The 18498-nt window shown below is 50.0% G+C and overlaps 1 protein-coding gene across 1 annotated transcript in view; it reads left to right on the top strand.

Annotated features, from left to right (window-relative positions):
• Positions 1 to 232: 232 nt before the first annotated feature.
• The window catches only part of LOC138492892 (alpha-1,4-N-acetylglucosaminyltransferase-like), a 52295-nt gene continuing 34029 nt past the window's right edge, over positions 233 to 18498 (top strand). The window contains exons 1-2 of the mRNA XM_069620205.1: positions 233 to 520; positions 4041 to 4127. Coding sequence (XP_069476306.1) covers positions 233 to 520; positions 4041 to 4127 — 375 coding nt within the window. The remainder of the gene's footprint in view (positions 521 to 4040; positions 4128 to 18498) is intronic.

The raw sequence follows: 18498 nt of genomic DNA, 5'->3' as shown, positions 1-18498 counted from the left end.
GAGCAAGGCAGCAGGGATGCCTCCATCAGGCAGAGGCGCAAGGCCCAGCTATGCTCCCTGGACACAACATCATCGGGGAACGAGGAAATAGTGCTGCGTCTGGACCATCAGCCAAAGCTGCTGAGGAGAAGTCCAAGAGGGCGAAGGTGGACGTGGCCTCCTCAGCAGCGGGGGGACAGTTGAGGCAACACAGGGGCGATCTAGTATGGTAGATGCTTGGGAGTCATCCAGGATGGCGGGGGAGGAGGAGGAGAGGGCCGTAGTAACCCAGCCCATGGGGTCAGGTGGGAGTGGTGAGGTGAGGGTGACTACTGTAATCCTGCCACTGGGGCATATGGCTGTGCAGGACACCGTGGAGGTGCCTGTGCAAAATCCTGTCCCTGGAACAGCGACTACAGCTGTATGCACCTGCCAGCATGCTTCAACCCGGACGTTGCCCCAGGTGTCAGATGCTTCCACCCAGAATGACAGCCCAATGCCAGCTGCTGTTGCCATTCGGGACAGCATGGTCCCCCTGCTGGTCAGTGTTCGGAGGCGTACCGACGACATATGTGATGAAGTGCAGGCTTCCTGTCACGATGATGTCTGGCTTCTCCTAAACTGGCAAGCAGCATTCCTGGTCTCGACTGTGCTGCGTGGGCTGTCCACTAATGCAACCCCCTCCTTGTCTTGCTGTAACGGCTCCCATAGCCATGCTTGAGGCATCTGTTTCCACCAGCTATGGGAGATCAGGGCGAGGGTGGCGTAAGATTGGGGCAGATGTGAATCTTGCTTTGAGTTCCTGGAAAGCCTCCTTGGCTTCTGTTGTCCACTGGAACTTTTTGTTGCTTTTCCTTAGCAATGATGTGATGGGATGCACGATTTGCGAAAATCCTGGGATGAACCGGCGGTAGAAGTTTGCAAAACCCAGCATACTTTGAACCCCCTTGAATGAATTTGGGGATGGCCAGTTCAGGATAGCATCTACCTTGTGTACATCCATTTGGATTCCATTCGGGCTGAGAATAAAGCCCAGTAATTCCACCTCGGAGATGTGGAATAAGCACTTTTCGAGCTTGGCGTAGAGCTGGTGTTGACAGAGTTTCTCCAATACTGATCGGACGTGTTTAACGTGGTCCTGCTTTGATGCGGAATATACTAGAATATCATCGATGTACACTAGAGCACAGACATCAATCATTTCCCATAGGACATTGTTCATGAAGAATTGAAATGCTGCAGACGCGTTGCAAAGGCCAAACAGCATTACTTCATATTTGTACAAGCCGTATTTGGTGCGAAAAGCAGTTTTCCATTCATCCCCCTGTTTTACGCGAACAAGGTGATATGCCCCCCTCAGGTCTAGTTTTGTGTAGATTTGGACATCTTTGACTTGATCAAGCAATTCAGAGATCAGTGGCAGGGGGTAGCGGTTTTTTACAGTAATCTGGTTCAGTGCGCGATAGTCGATGCACTTTCTCAAGTCCCCCTCCTTTTTTAGTACGAAGAATAGAGAACTGGCTGCTTGAGACTTTGAGGGACGGATGAGCCCGTTGGCCAGGTATTGGTCAAGATAGGCCTTCAGGTGCTGGTTTTCTGATTCTGTGAGTGCGTAAATTCACCCACAAGGGATTTGTGCGCCGGGTATCAGGTCGGTTTGGCAATCGTATGGTCTATGCAGTGGCAGGGTATTAGCCTGTTCTTTCTAAAAGACATCTTGAAAGTCCTGGTATTCACTTGGGGGGGTGACGATTGCCACAGTCACAAGCGTGGAGGTTCTGGTGTCTGTTGGTTGTTTCTCTTGGCGATCACATGTGTGGGCGCAAGTCTCGGGAAAGGCCAATTCTTTTGCTTGCAAATCGATTCGAGGATTGTGAGCTACCAACCATGGCATTCCCAAAATCAACCGGAACTGTGGTGCCTTAATGAGGCCAAAAATGATAGATTCTTGGTGTCCATCCTGGCACAGAAGGCTTAAAGCTGCAGTGCATTGGGATACTGGACCAGAAGCTATTTCCGTGCCGTCGACAGTGGTAACAGTGTCAGTGTTTGATTTAGGGCGTAACGGAAGCCCCATCTTTGTCGCAAGATTCTGGCAATTCCCAACGGCTCCACTGTCAATGTACGCTCTTACTGCGTGCTTCCGAGATGGTTGTTGGTGATTGATCAAGACCACAGATAGTGCAAAATGGGAGGTCTGTAGTTCACTTTCTTTACTCGACAAGTGGAGCCCTACACTTGCCGGGCTGGGGAGTTTTCTGATTCCTTGATGGTATCTTTCTTGTCCATGGCGTCTACCGTCCTCCTCGGTGGCTTCACAGGGCACTCTTAAAGGAAATTACCTGACCTTCCATAGTACAGACATAACTTATGCTGTCTCCTTTTATCCCTTTCCGCTTTAGTCAAGGGGGATCTGACCGCCCCAATTTGCATTGGTTCTCCTGAACCTTCCGTTGTGCGGGCAATATTGTCCTTTGAACGCACATACATAGGGCGAGGGTCCGGTCTGGTTCTATCTGCTCTTCGGTCCTGCAACCTATGATCCAGTTGAACAACAAGGTCAATGAATTCTGAGCAGTTTTTCGGGGGGGTTCACTACTAGAGCGAGAACATCCTTGAGCTCCCCCCGCAACCCCTGATGAAATAACGTAGTTCTCTTCTCCACTGTCCATTCTTCTTCAACTACGAGTCTATTGAACGTGGCTATGTATGTTAATAGGTCTTGATTCCCTTGGCGTAGGGACAAAAGTTTGTTGTCTAATGCCTGCCCATGAGTACGACGGGCAAACAGCTTTTCCATCTCCTGCTGAAAGCCCCTGAAGTCATGCAGCAAAGGATTGTCTTGGGCCACAAAGTGTACAGACCAGTCCGTGGCGCTACCACTCAGGTAGGATAGCACAAAAGCGACCCGTGATTGGTCATTCGGAAAGGCCCCTGGTCTACAAAGAAAGTGCAGGCGGCACTGGTTCATGAATGTTGCAAACCTCTTGGGATCCCCCGTAAATCGTTCGGGCGGGGCCAAGGGAACTGCCCCAAGAAGGGCTATCACAACGGGATTGGCTGATGGTGCTGGCATCGAGGGCACGCTTCCCGGCAGTACGCATGCCCTGCTTGTGACTGGAGAAGTTGTCGGCTTAAATCATCAGTGCGTTCTTTGGCTACAATCAGCTCTCTCCTCAGTGTGTTGGTCTCCTGCCTGGCTCCATGTACTTCGGAACATAGATGCCCCAACATGTGGGCTAACTGGTTGATTTCTGACGTTTCCATGACGCCCAGGTGGATTTTGATGTGAGGCTTTGCGTTCTGTAACGCTCACCTGGTATCCACGGGGACGACACTCAGCCTGTTCTGACCTCTTACGACCTCGAACCCTTCCCTGGAGTCTACTCGACTGTAGACTGGGCCTGAAACACAGGATTGGTAGAGTTTAACTCCCTATTGTCTCTGTGTGCTTGAACCCCTTCTTCCCTGGGGTCCAACCCTTCCCTTTGATCCACAGCTCACTTTGTTTTCTTGGAAAGTGTGATCTCCGTCCTGCTTTCAGCGCAGGAGCGCGTTGATTGATGCGGGCTCGTTGCTGCCTAGTTACTTCACTGGCAAGAGTCCGACAGGTAAGTATAATGAGTCTTTTGAACAGTTCTATAACTTTGTTCCTTTCCTTCCTTCGATGATGGCCGGCATCCAGGGATGGCAGCGTGCTGCAGAGATGAGTAGCGCTGAAGGTGAGTGAGAGCAAGATGCGTGGTGCGACCCTTTTGTATTTGCATTGAACTGAGTTCTTTTTCTGTGTCTTTTAGGTGCTGAGACGTTTTCAGCGTGGATGACGGTTACAAAGAAGAAATGCATTGAGTAAGCGCGGTATGCGGTGCCTCTAGATGTTTCCACGCTAACCTGGAGTGTCTTTTCCCTCTTGGAGATGGATGAGAAGTTCCGGAGACAGAGTTCCCCAGAGCGGCTGGGATTCAGGTAAGCGTTTGAAGCTCGTACAGTCTATAAAAATAAGCAAAGATTTGCTGAATGCTTACTAATGCCTTTTTTCTGTTCTTTTCCCTTTCCCTTAGGAAGCGGCGTGCCGGGATGGTAATGACACCACCGAAGATGCCCGCAGAACAGAAGGAGCGATGAATGTGGGGCAGAAGCGTCACAAGGTAAGGCTGTTCCTAACTGTGTTCTTGTTCTTGCAGGAGCTGACCGCAGAAGAAAGATGCAGGCCTACTGGAGACTGATCCAAACACAGTGAGTGTCACGCTGCAGGTGCATAAAACGCAAAGCATGTTTCTCAGCCTGAGCGTGGCTTAAATAGTCTCTGGGTATCCCAGGTTTCTCTTGGCTGAACCACACCCAAAAGACTAGACTGCACATGCAGTTCTGGGAACCGAAATATGTGGGGGCATCCATCTTGCCCCAAACAATGCCCTACAAGTCCAATCCCCAATGTTATCCTATGGGAGTGAGTGAGTCTGGTGCCACAAGCACCAAGTCTGACTCCAAGTCGGTCTTTGGAGGGATGGAGAGGCCCTTGAGGGCCATGTAGGTGATCGTGGCCTGGCTCCAGCTTTAAATCTTGGAGGGTTTGGGACATGAGGTGCAGGAATCATGACACTGGCTCCTCTGTGCTCCAGTCGTCCTCTGGGGTGCCTTACGGCCCAGATTACACCAGTGCACCAGACCCACCCATGGTGGGCTATCTGGTGGATCAAACATCCCTGCCTGAGTTGGGAGTCGACAGTGGATCAGATGAGGTGGTCACCATGCCAATCCAGGCAATGACAGGAGCAATGGCAATGGAGGGAGAGAAGGCACCCACAAGCAGGGCATGGGCCAGACACCCCTTGAGTAATATCATCAGCCCGTAGGGGGTCCGCACGAAGCAGGCACCGGGCGCTATTGTAGCAGCAGGATCTGATAAGGATGATATTATACTGAGGGCGTTCATCACAAGGTGTCAGGTATGCAGCCTCAGGCAGGACGCAAATGTGGACCTCAGAACCAGGATTTCTTCTGTATTTGTGCGCTACTGGCAGCGTATTGGAGCAGGGAGGGAGCAGGCTTGGGAGGCGAGAGTGACAATGGCCAGGGCGGAGGTTGCAGTGCATCGGGCTAGGAGGCGGGCTATCATCCTGGAGGCAACTTGCAGGGAGGTAGAGGGGTTCGAGAGGAACAAGCTGGTGGTCCTGCAAGCCCTCCACTAAACAACAGAGGCCTGCCTGGGGGTAATGGACGCAGTGCTCGATGATGCCCTGGTCCAGACATTGAGTGGGATTGGTGATGAGGAGGACTAGCCCACTGCCTGTGTAAATAGTTTTGTAGTGGTATGTTTCCTTTGATTATAATTATTATTTGGAGCTGACATGTTGCATTATACTCCATTTTCTTTGTACATAGTTCTTTATGTGTAAGTTTCCTTTTAATTATATTTTTCTTTGGAGTGGACTACTCCATGGTTATTTTGTACAGTTATTTAGGGTAATTTTGGGATTTTATCATGCCCAGGCTTGATGGACATATATTAATTTTTTTAATTGTACATACCTTTCTGTTGATGAATATGTTTATGCCAATTTACATGGACGCCTATTTTTTTGTTTGACAGTCTATATGGCAGTAATACTACTGCATTTTACAATGTTTCATTCACTCACAGTCATTGTGTGTGGCAGTTATTTTAGCTTTGTGCCTGTTTGTTAGCCAATTTAGTATTCCGCATTTTATCCATTGGTAGTCATGTGTCTGGTTGCTTACATGCATGTGTATTGTCGAACCGTTGGTGGTGTGTGAAGTTTAAGGATAGATGTGCACTGTCTAATGGTATTTCCTTTCACATGTGTTGCATCACGCCGTGTCTGTCTTCACTGTTTTTGGGAGGGAGGTGGGTGGGGTGACTGTGGGAGTGTTACATGTTCTGGATAATGGCACATGATTTAGTCAATGCTGTGTAACACACATGTAGTACATTCCCCTTCATCAGCATGTATTTTGACAGTAATCATTATCTCAGGTGTTGGTCAACATCTTGTGCTGGGATACACTAGTGGCATATCTCCATATTCCACAGAGGCTGCCCAATTCCGCTGTCTCTGAGTCGTGCACTCTCTGAATGGCATGTCCTTCACACAAGCCCGAAACGGTGATCTGTTTGTTATGGAATCTCTTTTGAAAATAGCAGCTCAATGAGGCTCAGGCTGTGAGACACCTGGCCATTGTTGTTGTATGTGGCACACATTTAGGGTGTTTGCTTCTGTCATTGGTAAACATTTGGTCTGTGGGGATTGATGACATGACATTGTCACATGGGCAGCAGGGCCTCGCTTTAACATTAACTTGTCACATGTATATGCTGGGAGATGGTTAAGGCCAGCAAGTGTGTTTGAGCAGATGCTGCATTCATGGATGTGGCTCAGGTGAATGCTTTTATTTTGGTTTGCAGGATACATGTTCATGTTTATGTTTATTGAGTTTATATCTCGCTTTACATCACAGCGCTTTACAGAATAACAACAGGTACAGTAATGAATGAAGCATAATTTACAAACATGAAACAAACCAGTGGTACAGTATTTAGAACAATTTACTCAGAGGGGGGACGCGGAAGGATGGAGGGGAAGGGGGGGGGTCCGGGTGACCTCCTATGCACTATGGTGGTTGCAGTATACAATTTGAGGTCATCGAGAGGAGGGGGAAGTGGGGAGGGGAAGGGAAGTGGGGGCAGGGCATGAGGGGGAGAGAGGTAGTGAAGCAGATTCGGGGGGAGGGGAGAAGAAGGGCTTTCAGGGAGGAGCAGAAAGAGGGGTAGATGGGGTGGAGCGGACAGGGAGAGGTAGGGAGTTCTAGTGGAGGGGGCCAAGAGTTGGAAGGAGTGGAAGCATGAGGAGGCACAAGGGGGTGAGGTACAGTGAGAAGGTAGAGATCAACTGTGCGTAGGGAGTGGGAGGGAGAGTAAAATGAGAGGAGGGAGGCAAGATACGGTGGGGCGAGGTCATGGAGAGATTTGTAGACAAGGCAGAGGAATTGAAATTTCAATTGTGAGACGAAGGGGAGCCAGCCGAGTTGAGAGAGTGAGGTAGAAATAGAATCTTGAGGGCCAAGAAGACATAGAGTGAGGATAGAGGAGTGGTAGGTGGATTTTAGGGGAGTCAGGTGAGAGACAGGGAGTCCAAAGAGAAGAAAGGAGCAGTAGAAGTGACGGGAGAAAATAAGGGAGGAGATTAGATGTTTAGAAGCGACAAAGGTGAGGGAGGTGCAGGTCTTGCGGATGTTGAAGAGGTGGTGCTGACAGGCACGAGAGGTTAGAGAGATGTGGTTGGAGAAGAAGAGAGAGGAATCAATATGGAGGCCAAGGTTGCGGGCATGGGTCGAGATGAGGAGATTGGAGGAGGGAAATTGGATGAAGGGAGGAGGGGAAGGTGAGAGAGTGCTAGGGGGGAAGAAAAGCACCTCAGTCTTGTCAGTATTGAGAAAAAGAGAATGGGATGACATCCAATTTTTTATGGCTGTAAAACAGGAAGAGAGATTGTGGTGTAGGTCAGAGGTGAAGGAAGAGAAGGAGAGAAAGAGTTGGGTATCATCCGCGTAGAAGTGGTGGGAGATTCATGAGGATATTCCGTCTGATGTCACATCACAGCGGTCCAGGTGCACAACACACATTTGTTGCAATGATAATGTATCACAATGTCAGGGTACAGCATGCAGGGGTGTGTCCATTGTGGAGGGGTCTGCCTGTAGGTGGAGTCCCTTGAGGAGGGGGCAGTCTGTGGGAGGTGTCATAGGTGCGGGGGGATGAGGGGTGGTGTCCCTTCTGGAGGGGGCTGCCTACAGCGGTGGCCCTTGTGGAGGGCGTGGCCTGCGGGGGGTGTCACAGGTCAGTCGTGCTGGGGGGTAGTGTCCATTCTGGAGGGGGCTGCCTGTGTGGTGTGTCCCTTCTGGAGGGGCTGCCTGTGGGGGTGTCCCTTGTGGAGGAGGCAGCCTGGGGAGTGTCACAGTTTAGGGGGGCTGGGGTGGTGTTCCTTCTGGAGGGTGCTGCCTGTGGGGGTGTCCCTTGTGGAGGGTACAGCCTACGGGGGTGTGACAGATGAGCAGTGTTGGTGGGTGGATTCCAGTTTGGAGGGGGCTGCCTGTGGGGTGTGTCCAGTCTGGAGTGGGCTGCCTGTGGGGGGTGTCCCTTGTGGAGGGTGCAGCCTGCGGGGGGTGTCACAGGTGAGGAGGTTGGGGTGTGTTCAGTCTGGATTGGGCTGCCTGTGGGGTGTGTCCCTTGTGGAGAGTGCTCCCTGTGGGGGGTGTCACAGATGAGTACTTCTGGGGGGGGGTCCAGTCTGGAGGGGGCTGCCTGTGAGGTGTGTCCCTTCTTGAAGGGGCTACCTGTGGGGGGTGTCCCTTGTGGAGGGTGTCACAGATGAGGGCGGCTGGTGGGTGGCGTCCCTTCTGGAGGGGGTTGCCTGTGTGGGGTGTCCCTTGTGGAGGAGGCAGTCTGCAGGGGTTGTCACATGTGAGGGGGGCTGGAGGTGGTGTCCAGTATGGAGGGGCTGCCTGTGGGAGGTGTCTTTTGTGGAGGGGGCTGCCTGCGGGGGTATCACAGGTGAGGGTGCATGGGGAGTGGTGTCCAGTATGCCATTTTGAAAAACATGGTTGACCCGATTTTTAGCTACCGTTGTTCGTGGTCGGGAATAATCATGGTAGTTTGATCTAAACCACTGCCACCAGTCATTTCAAGTAGGAAAGGGTAACATTTGACTGTTAAATGAGTGTTTTGACTCAGGGGATGCTAGGCAACCCCTCCAGCACTTTAGAGGAAGATAGTGTGTGCTGGGTCTGTAAATTTAAAGAGACTAGTAAAGTCAATTTAACTTTACATGCTCTGGGAGACAGTAGTCAGTCCCAGAGAAGGTATTTAAACCTTGGGAAGTCTGAAAGACATCCCTGTGTTACTGCACTGAAGGTGCTGTGTGACACACAGAAAAAAATTATGCCTATGGAGTTGTTTCAAAACTCCATAACCAAAGAACACAAAAGTAAAACACACACCAAAATACATGGACGAGTGGGGAAAAAAAGGCTCACACTCTTCCCAGGTAACAAATCAAATCCTAGAAATCCAGCAAAGTTGCTGAGGGCCTGAAAAGGTAAGGGAAATTAGCACATTCTTGAGAATTCTCCCTCAACACTTGTCCTCCCCCAGACTAAGGGACAGGAGGATTTAATCCACACCTGGATGAATCTCCTTACTACAGTCGGTCAAACATCCTGGAGAGACCATCAGCATTTTGGTGGTGAAATCCAGACCTGTGTTAAATGGTAAAATCAAACACTTGCAGGCTGATTGACCATCTCAGTAGTTCAGGGTTCTCCCCTTTCATTTGCATCAACTATCTCAAGGGCTGGTGGTCAGTTGGAATCACAAAAGTAGATCCATACAAGTATGGTCTAAACTTCTTCAGTGACCACACAATAGCAAAACATTCTCTTTCAATGGTTGCCCACCTTGTTTCAGGTTCCTTCAGCTTCCTGCTGATGAAGCAAATGGGGTCCTTCCTACTTTTCTCATCCAGTTGACTCAGAACTGCACCTATACCTGTATTTGAAGCATCTGTCTGCTCAATGAAGGTTTGATTGTCGTCAGGAGCTCTTAGGACTGGAGCTTGACAAAGGGCTTTCTTTAGGCCTTCAAATGCTTGAGTGCACTCCTCATTCCACCTGAACTTTTTTGGGAATTTGGGAGTGGAGACCACATTCAAGGAAGAAGCTATGGTCCCATAGTTCTCTGTGAAGTTCCTATAGTAACCAGTGAGGCCTAGGAAGGCTCTCACTTGGGTTTGAGTAATAGGGGTGGCCCAGTTTTGTACAGCTCGTGCTTTGCTAGGAAATGGCCTGATTTCACCTCCTCCTACCACATCTCCAAGGTAGACCACTTTACTCTGACCAATTTGACATTTACTTGCCTTTCTGGTCAGATGGGTCTGCTCAAAAGCCTCCAAGTTGGTATCCTAAGTGGTCAACATGTTCTTTCCAAGTAGGGCTGAACACTGCAATGTCTTCCAAGTATGTCATGCAGAAGTCCTCCATCCCATTCAGAAACTGGTTAACCATCCTTTGGAATGTAGCAGGTGCATTCTTTAGTCCAAAAGGCATTACCGTAAACTGGTAGAGGCCTGCTGGGATTGCAAATGAAGTTTTCTCCTTTCCATGGTCTGTCAGTGCTATTTGCCAATAGCCTGAAGTGAGATCAAATGTACCGGGGTACTTGGCTGAACCAAGTTTATCCACCAGTTCATCTGTCCTGGGTAAAGGGTGGGCATCAGTCTTGGTGACTGCATTAAGAGCTCTATAGTCCACACAGAATGTCAACTCCTTGGATTCAGCCTTTGGTACTAGAACAACTGGACTAGACCAAATACTGGTAGATGGCTGTATTACCCCGAGATCAAACATCTTGTTGACCTCCTCCTTTATGTGGGATCTTAAATGATTTGACATCCTGTAACCTCTGCTTTTAACAAGTAAACAGTCATTAGTGAGAATATCATGCTGGCCCCAACGGGTCAAGCCTGCTGATAGTGAAAACAGAGAGGCAAACTGATTTAACAGAAACTTGCACACATCCTGTTGTTCAGGAGTCAAATTAGAAGAGAGATTAACTCCTTCTATGTTCTCATCTAAAGGCTGGCCTCTGAGTAGGTCAGGTAGAGGTTCACTCTCCTCCTCCTCTTGAGCTGAAGTTAGAAGCAAAGCTCCCATTTCTGGTCTGGTCTTGATACAAGCTTTTAGATGGTTGGTGTGAAAGACTGTGGGAGCCTCCTTAGGATTGCCTAAGTACACCAGAGAGTTGACCTCTGCAAGTTTGCCCACAACCTTGAAGGGTCCTATTCATTTGTCCTGTAAGGCCCTCTTCCTTGTAGGTACCATAACTAGAACTATCTGTTCTTGAGTAAACTCAACCATGGTGGCCTTCTGGTCATGCCAATGCTTCAACAGAGCCTGACCGGCTTTCAAATTATCTGATGCTTCTGCCATCATGTGTGAGATTCTCCTCTGGAGACATATCACTTAGTCAGTGATTCTCACTGGCTTGGGGGAAGGAGCACACTCCAATCCCTCCTTTATCAGGGTAAAGGGGCCTCTAACTGGATGGCCATAGAGAAGTTCAAAGGGACTAAATCCAACTCCCTCCTGATGGACTTCTCTATTAGCAAAAAGAAGGCATGGCTGTAGACGGTCCCACTTTCTCCTAAGGGGTTCCTCTAAAGCACCTATCATGCTCTTCGTTGTATGGTTGAACCTCTCTACCAATCCATTTGTCTGAGGATGATAGGCAGTCGAGAACTTGCAAGTTACTTCACAGTTTATCCATTTGGCCTGCATTCAGTGGGACATAAAATTGGATCCCCTGTCAGGGATAACGTCCTTAGAAAAACCTACTCTGGTAAAAATACCAAGTAGGGTCTTAACCACAGCCTGAGTTGTAACAGTTCTCATAGGTATGACTTCAGGATACCTAGTAGCATGGTCTACTACAACCAGGATAAAATTGTTTACTGAAGATGTTGGAGGGTCTAAGGGACCAATAATGTTGATTCCTACCATCTCAAAAGGGAATCACACAACTGGGAGAGGCCCCAAGGGTGCCACAGTCTTGGCTCCACTCTTGCCAGAGAGTTGGCATGTGTGGCAGCTCCCACAGAACGTATCTACATCAGATCCCAAATTAGGCCAGTAGAAACATAAGGAGAGCCTTTCCTTGGTCTTCTTAAAACTTAAGTAACCAGCCAAAGGTATCTCATGGGCTAACTGTAGGAACTGGAGTCTGCTTTCAAAAGGCATTACAAGTCTTCTGTAGTCTCCTGGGATAGACACAGTCAGTTCACTGTAGAAGAGGCCATCTTCCCAGTACAACCTATGCTTCCCTGGTTCTTGCCCATCCAGCTGGGAAGTCGCTTGTTGGCAAAGACCTTCAAGAGTAGGACACGCTCTTTGACCTCTGCTGAAGTCTGCCCTACAGTGTCCACCTACTGCCAGTAAAGATTGCAGCTCAGGGTGGTCTGCAGGATCCAGATCTCCAACAGGAGCAAGGGCCTCTTCCAGCTCTGATTCCTCAGCAGCTGATTCAACCACACACGGTTGTTCCACACACTCAGCCTCAGCTGGCAGAGGAGTCACAGGTGTGACTTTGGACAGTCCTCACAGGGCTGTCCTTGTTGGTAGCACAGGAGTGCTGGCTGCTTCCTTCCTGGCGGTTTTAGGTTTCCTCTTTTCCACTGTTGTTCTTAAAATTGCAGTCAGTAAGTCCTGTGGACTGGGACTGGGAGTTATAGTTTCCTTTATAATCTCCTCCTGAGAGCCTTTTAAGGTACTATTTCTGGCCTTCCTAGTCTGCTCCTGTTTCCTTTTGCTGGGAGGCATGAGGGTGCTTGATACAACTCCAAGAGTTTTTAAGTCATTCCCCAACAGGACTCTCCCAGGTACTGCACTCTGCACACTTACAGGTATGTTGAATGTTGTGTCATTGCACTGGATAAGAACTGGTAACTGTGGAAGCATTTGGACAGGGCCTTCAGCAAGCTTAGTTAGGTATTTAGGTACCTTAGCAACATCCTCTACCTTGAAAAATTATTCATCAACTGCATTTATGCTGGCCCCAGTGTCTCTGATGTCAGGGGTCTCCTGACCATTCACAAGAACACTGTCTTTGTAATACTGAAACTTTCATGGGTTCCTCAGTCAGTAAGTGAAAGTTACCAATTGTCATTGGTACTTCATCCTCTGGGGAGAAGGCTAAGAAGACAGTGTGGATCCCTGAGGGTTTACCTTTACATCTGGGATCCCCTTTCACATGGCCAGTTGGCCCACAAGGATAACATTTGCCAAATGTCGTTTTGAATGGGGGTTTGCTCTGACCTCCCTCTAGTTGGGCACCAGGATGTGCACTAGCTTGATTTGGTTTCCCTTGTGGCTTACCCTTGTTATGTTTGGGGCCCTCTTTTGGAGTGGAGGTATTGGAATTCTCTGTGTTATCTTTCTTGTGCTGCTTTCCCTCATCCTTCTTCTGAGTTGCCACAGAATCCTTGTGAGTGGCCCTGTTGGCAACCCACAAGTCAGCAGCCCTTGCTAACTTCTTTGGATCAATTTCCTTAGAGTCAGTGAAGTGTCTCAGCTCAGGAGAGCAGGCATCTTAAATAGATCCCAACATAAACAGATTTCTTATAACTTCATATGTGTTAACCCTTAACCCACCCATCTAAGTTTTTCAAACATTCAGTCACCCAGGTAGCCCAAGGGGTACCATCATGCTTTTTGAGGGTTTTAAACCTCCCAAGATACTGGGACGGGGTCTTACCAATACTAGCTATCAAATCTAGTTCCACACTTTCATACTCCTGTCGATATCCCCAAACTCCATTACCTCATCAGTTGCAACAGGGAGTAGACTAGAAAAAAGCCAAGGAAGAGGCTGATCCTGTAATGTCTTGAATCCCATGGTTATATTCAAAGCACCCAACCAATCCAAACATATCAAGTTTAACCTCATACATACTTACTGCATCTTTGGGCATGCAAGGCCTCTTAGGACTGGAAGACCTAGAAGTTTTAAGAGACAACTTTTTCATTTCAAGGACATGGTGCAACTCCATTTCTCTGAGTTTAAGTTCTTGATGTTTATTTTCAGTTTGGGCTTAGATTCTTTTAAATTCTAACTCAAGACTCATTCTTTCCAAAGAGACAAATTCAGGACTAAGTGTTGGACCAGATGGGGTCCCTGTGTTCAAAGGTTGAGGCCTATGAGCAGGTAGAGGTAAAAGAGGGCCTACATTGTGAGACTTGTTTGCCTCATCTAACTCATCCATAACATTTTAGCAGGGCTCAGAAACATTATCATGCTCATCAATATTTTCCACATTTGCTGCAGGGGTAAGGATTTCAGACCCACTCCTCAGACTTTGCTATTCCAACAATTTTTCTATCAATTCAACCTTTTTGCTTTTTACAGTGAGATTCCTAGCTTTACACATATCTCTCAATTGATCAACTGTTAAAGTGACTAGGGTCTCCTGTCTGTAGCTTTCCATATCAGTCATGATAAAACAATTGCTTCTCTATTGTTGCTTAGCCTTGTGAGGGTTATTTGAACAAAGGTAAGAGTAGCACTCTAAATATAACAAGTATACTTTATCCTCACCACTGTACACCAGTGTTAGGCAGAATCACATGCAGTACCCTTGGGGAACACTACATGCCATTAAGACTACAAGTGTCAGTACATGTTCACCTTTGGTACAGGCCTGTACTGCACAGTAATGTGGTAGCAGTGGTTGAGGAGCCAGACTTTTCTCAAGAGTTGAGTGAGCAATAGAACAAGTTACACAAAGGGCCAATAAATACAGTGATTCAAACAAACACTTAGTCAAGGTTTCTTGGTTAAAGAATATACATTTATTTACACAGTCAGTTTGAAAACATTACACTAGCAAGAGTAGCTCGTTATCATATACTAATATACTATACTACACAACCAATCAGTTACTGAACAAATTCAGCTCCCCTGAAATGGGAGCAAAATGGCACTTTAGATACTTTAAAAAGGGGTAAAAAGACAAGGTTATAAGAATCAACAGCACAAATATTTTCATAGGCAGGGTAAAGGGTTTCAGTAAACTACAACCAGCAATTCAGTGCATAGGCCTGGGCCAAAGTCAATGGTTCAGGGCCTTTGCTTAGGATAGCACAGTTTTGGTAGAAAATGGTTAAGTCTTTACCACGGATCTTAGAAGAATTTGGTCAGACGAAAAGTTAGACAAATGTTTAGGGAAGGACAAGCCTTGGAAGTCGGGAACGTTTCACAAACTTTCACCGTGGGTGAAAAAACATTCCAAACCACGTTTGCACAGTACCTTTAAAGTGAAGAAGAGCTGTAGCTGGGTCAGTTGTTCCTGGCAGTTCGAGCAGATCTCACTGTTCCTGAGCTTCAGTCGTGGGGACAAGAATTAGGACGTCGGAGGTTCCTGCACTGCCCAGGGAAGAGGTCACAAGCTTGGCAAAACGTCGGTTTAAGGTGTGAGTGCTTTAAAGTCCACAAGCTGGTTTCCTTCCCCCTTGCTATCCGGTTTTCAACAGAAAATTCAACCAGGATGGGGACGGTGTCCAGGTGGCTAGCGAGTTGGTTGTTCACACCAAACTCAAGGGAAGAAGTTAACCTTAAAGGGCTTCTCTGTCAATGGAGTTTCAGGCAGTTCGGACCGGCAGCAGGACTTCACCGGTCGTCCAGGAATTGCAGCAGTCCTCTTCCTTCAGCTCGTCTTCAGAATTTTCTTTCCAGTGGTCAACTCTGCTTTCCAAGTCCCAGAGACCTGCTTTTAAACAGTTTTCCCCCATTCATTCCAGTCTGGCTGTCATTCACACAGCAGGGTGGCTGTCCTTGCCGAACAGCTGCCAGCTGGCCAATCATGCAACAGTGCGTTCAGGTCTCCTAGGATACTGAGCACAGGGAGTTTAGGGCACCACCCTCTCATCCTGTTGACCTCAGACACTCAGGCGCCAGAGGAGGGCTTCAGCACTGAAGTCCGCCAAAGGCTAACGAACAAAGGGATTAAACCAGGTTTGGCGCACAGAGCCAAACAAAAGAAGGACCTTTCCTAAAAGAAATGGTGAAAAAAGTTGACCGGAGTATGTTTTTACAGATAGGTCTTGGATGCCATATTGAATAACATGGCTGACCCGATTTTTAGCTACTGTTGTTAGCGGTCGCGAAAAATCATGGTAGTTTGATCTAAACCACTGCCACCAGTCATTTCAAGTCGGAAAGTGTAACATTTGACTGTTACATGAGTGTTTTCACTCAGGGGATGCTAGGCAACCCCTCCAGCATTCTATAGGAAGATATTGTGTGCTGAGTTTGTAGATTTAAATAGACCAGTAAGGTCAATTTGTCTTTACATGCTCTGGGAGACAGTAGTCAGTCCCAGAGAAGGTATTTAATCCTTGGGAATCCCTGTGCCACTGCACTGAAGGTACTGTGTGACATACAGAAAAAGATGATGCCTATGGAGTTGTTTTAAAACTCCATAACGAAAGACACAAAAGTAAAACACACATCAAAATACATGGAAGAGTGGGAAAAAAGGCTCACACTCTTCCCAGGTAAAAATTAAAATCCTAGAAATCCAGCAAAGTTGCTGGGGGTCTCAAAAGGTAAGGGAAATTAGCACATTCTTGAGAATTCGCCTTAACAGGGGTCCATTATGGAGGGTGTGGCCTGAGGGGGTTGTCACAGGTGAGTGGTGCTGGGGGGTGGAGTCCAGTCTGGAGGGGGCTGCCTGTGGGGTGTGTCTCTTCTGGAGGGGGCAGCCTGAGGGGTGTGTCACAGGTGAGGGGTGATAGGGGGTGGTGTCCAGTCTGGAGGGCACTGCCTGTGGGGGTGTCCATTGTGGAGGGGCCAGCCTGCGAGGGGTGTCACAGGTTAGGGGTGCTGAGGGGTGGTGTCCAGTCTGGAGGGGGCTGCCTGTGGGGGGTGTCGCTTGTGGAGGGGGTAGCTTGCATGGGGTGTCGCAGGTGAGGGGTATGGGGTGTTGTCCCTTCTGGAGGGGGCTGCCTGTGGCGGCTGTCCCTTATGGAGGGAACAGCCTATGGGGGTTGTCACGTGTGATGGGTGCTGGGGGGTGGTGTCTAGTCTGGGGGGTCTGCCTGCGTGGGGTATCCCTTGTGGCAAGGGCAGCCTGCATGGGGTGTCACAGGTGAGGTGTGCTGGGGGTTGGTGTCCAGTCTGGATAGGGCTGCATGTTGGGGTGTCCATTGTGGAGGGGGCTGCCTGTGGCGGCTGTCCCTTATGGAGGGAACAGCCTGTGGGGGTTGTCACATGTGATGGGTGCTGGGGGGTGGTGTCTAGTCTGGAGGGGGCTGCCTGCGTGAGTTATCCCTTGTGGCGGGGGCAGCCTGCATGGGGTGTCAGAGGTGAGGTGTGCTGGGGGTTGGTGTCCAGTCTGGACAGGCCTGCATGTTGGGGTATCCCTTCTGGAGGGGGTTGCCTGTGCGGGTTGTCCCTTGTTGAGGGAGCAACCTGTGAGGTGTGTCACAGGTGAGGGGTGCTGGGGGGTGGTGTCCAGTCTGGAGGGGGCTGCCTGTGGGAGGTGTTCCTTGTCGAGGGTGCGGCCTGTGGGGCATGTTACAGGTGAGTGGTGCTGGTGGGTGGTGTCCAGTCTGGAGAGGGCTGCCTGTGGGGGGTGTCCCTTGTGGAGAGTGCAGCTTGCGCCAGGTGTCACAGATGAGTGGTGCTGCAGGGTGGTGTCCAGTCTGAGGGGGCTGCCTGTGGGGTATGTCCCCTTCTGGAGGAGGCTGTCTATGGGGGGTGGCCCTTGTGGAGGGAGCAGGCTGTGTGAGGTGTCACAGGTGAGGAGGGCTTTGGGGTGGTATCCAGTATGGAGGGGGATGCCTGCGGGCAGTGTCCCTTATGGAGGATGCGGCCTGCAGGGGGTGTCACAAGTGAGTAGTACTGGGGGGTGGTGTCCAGTCTAGATGGGGCTGCCTGTGGGATGTGTCCCTTCTCACAGTGGCTGCCTGTGGGGGTGTCTCTTGTGGAGGGCGCAGCCTGTGGGGGTTGTCACAGGTGAGGGGTGGAGGGGGGGTGTCCCTTCTGGAGGGGGCTGCCTATGGGGGTGTCCCTTGTGGAGGTGGCAGCTTGTGGGGTGTGTCACAGGTGAGGGGTGCTGGTGGGTGGTATCCAGTCTGGAGGGCGCTGCCTGAGGGGGGTGTCCCTTGTGTATGGGGCAGCCTTTTGGGGGTGTCTCAGTTGAGGAGGGCTGAGGGGTGGAGTCCAGTCTGGAGGGGGCTGCCTTTGGGGGCTGTCCCTTGTGGAGGGGGCAGCCTGCAGTGGGTGTCACAGGTGAGGGGTGCTGGGGGATGGTGTCCAGTATGGAGGGGGCTGCCTGTGGGGGAGGGTGTCCCTTGTGGAGGGTGCGGCCTGCATGGGGTGTCACAGGTGAGTGGTGCTGGGGGGTGGTGTCCAGTCTGGAGGGAGCTGCCTGTGGGGGGTGTCCCTTGCGGAGGGTGCAGCCTGTGGGAGGTGTCACAGATGAGTGGTGCTCGGGGGTGGTGTCCACTCTGGAGGGGATGCCTGTGGGGTGTGACCCTTCTGGAGGTTACTGCCTGTGGGGGGTGGTCCTTGTGGAGGGGGCAGCCTGCAGAGGGTGTCACAGGTGAGGCGGGCTGGGGGTGGTTCAAGTATGGAGAGGGCTGCCTGTGGGGGGTGACCCTTGAGGAGGGGGCAGCCTGCTGGTAGTGTCACAGTTGAGGGGGACTGTGGGGTGATGTCCAGTATGGAGGGGGCGGCCTGCGGGGGATGTCCTTATGGAGGGTGCAGCCTGCGGGGGGTGTCACAGGTGAGTGGTGCTGGGGGGTTGAGTCCAGTCTATAGGCGGCTGACTGTGGGTTGTGTCCCTTCTGAAGGGGGCTGTTTGTGGGGGGTGTTCCTTGTGGAGGGGGCATACTGCGGGGGCTGTCACAGGTGAGGGGTGCTGGGGGGTGGTGTCCAGTCTGGAGGGG

The sequence above is a fragment of the Ambystoma mexicanum genome, chromosome 10 (assembly GCF_040938575.1).
Source record: "Ambystoma mexicanum isolate Mex_15411 chromosome 10, UKY_AmexF1_1, whole genome shotgun sequence".
Taxonomy (NCBI): domain Eukaryota; kingdom Metazoa; phylum Chordata; class Amphibia; order Caudata; family Ambystomatidae; genus Ambystoma; species Ambystoma mexicanum.
The sequence above is the reverse complement of the archived record's forward strand: the minus strand, read 5'-3'. Positions and strand labels throughout refer to the sequence as shown.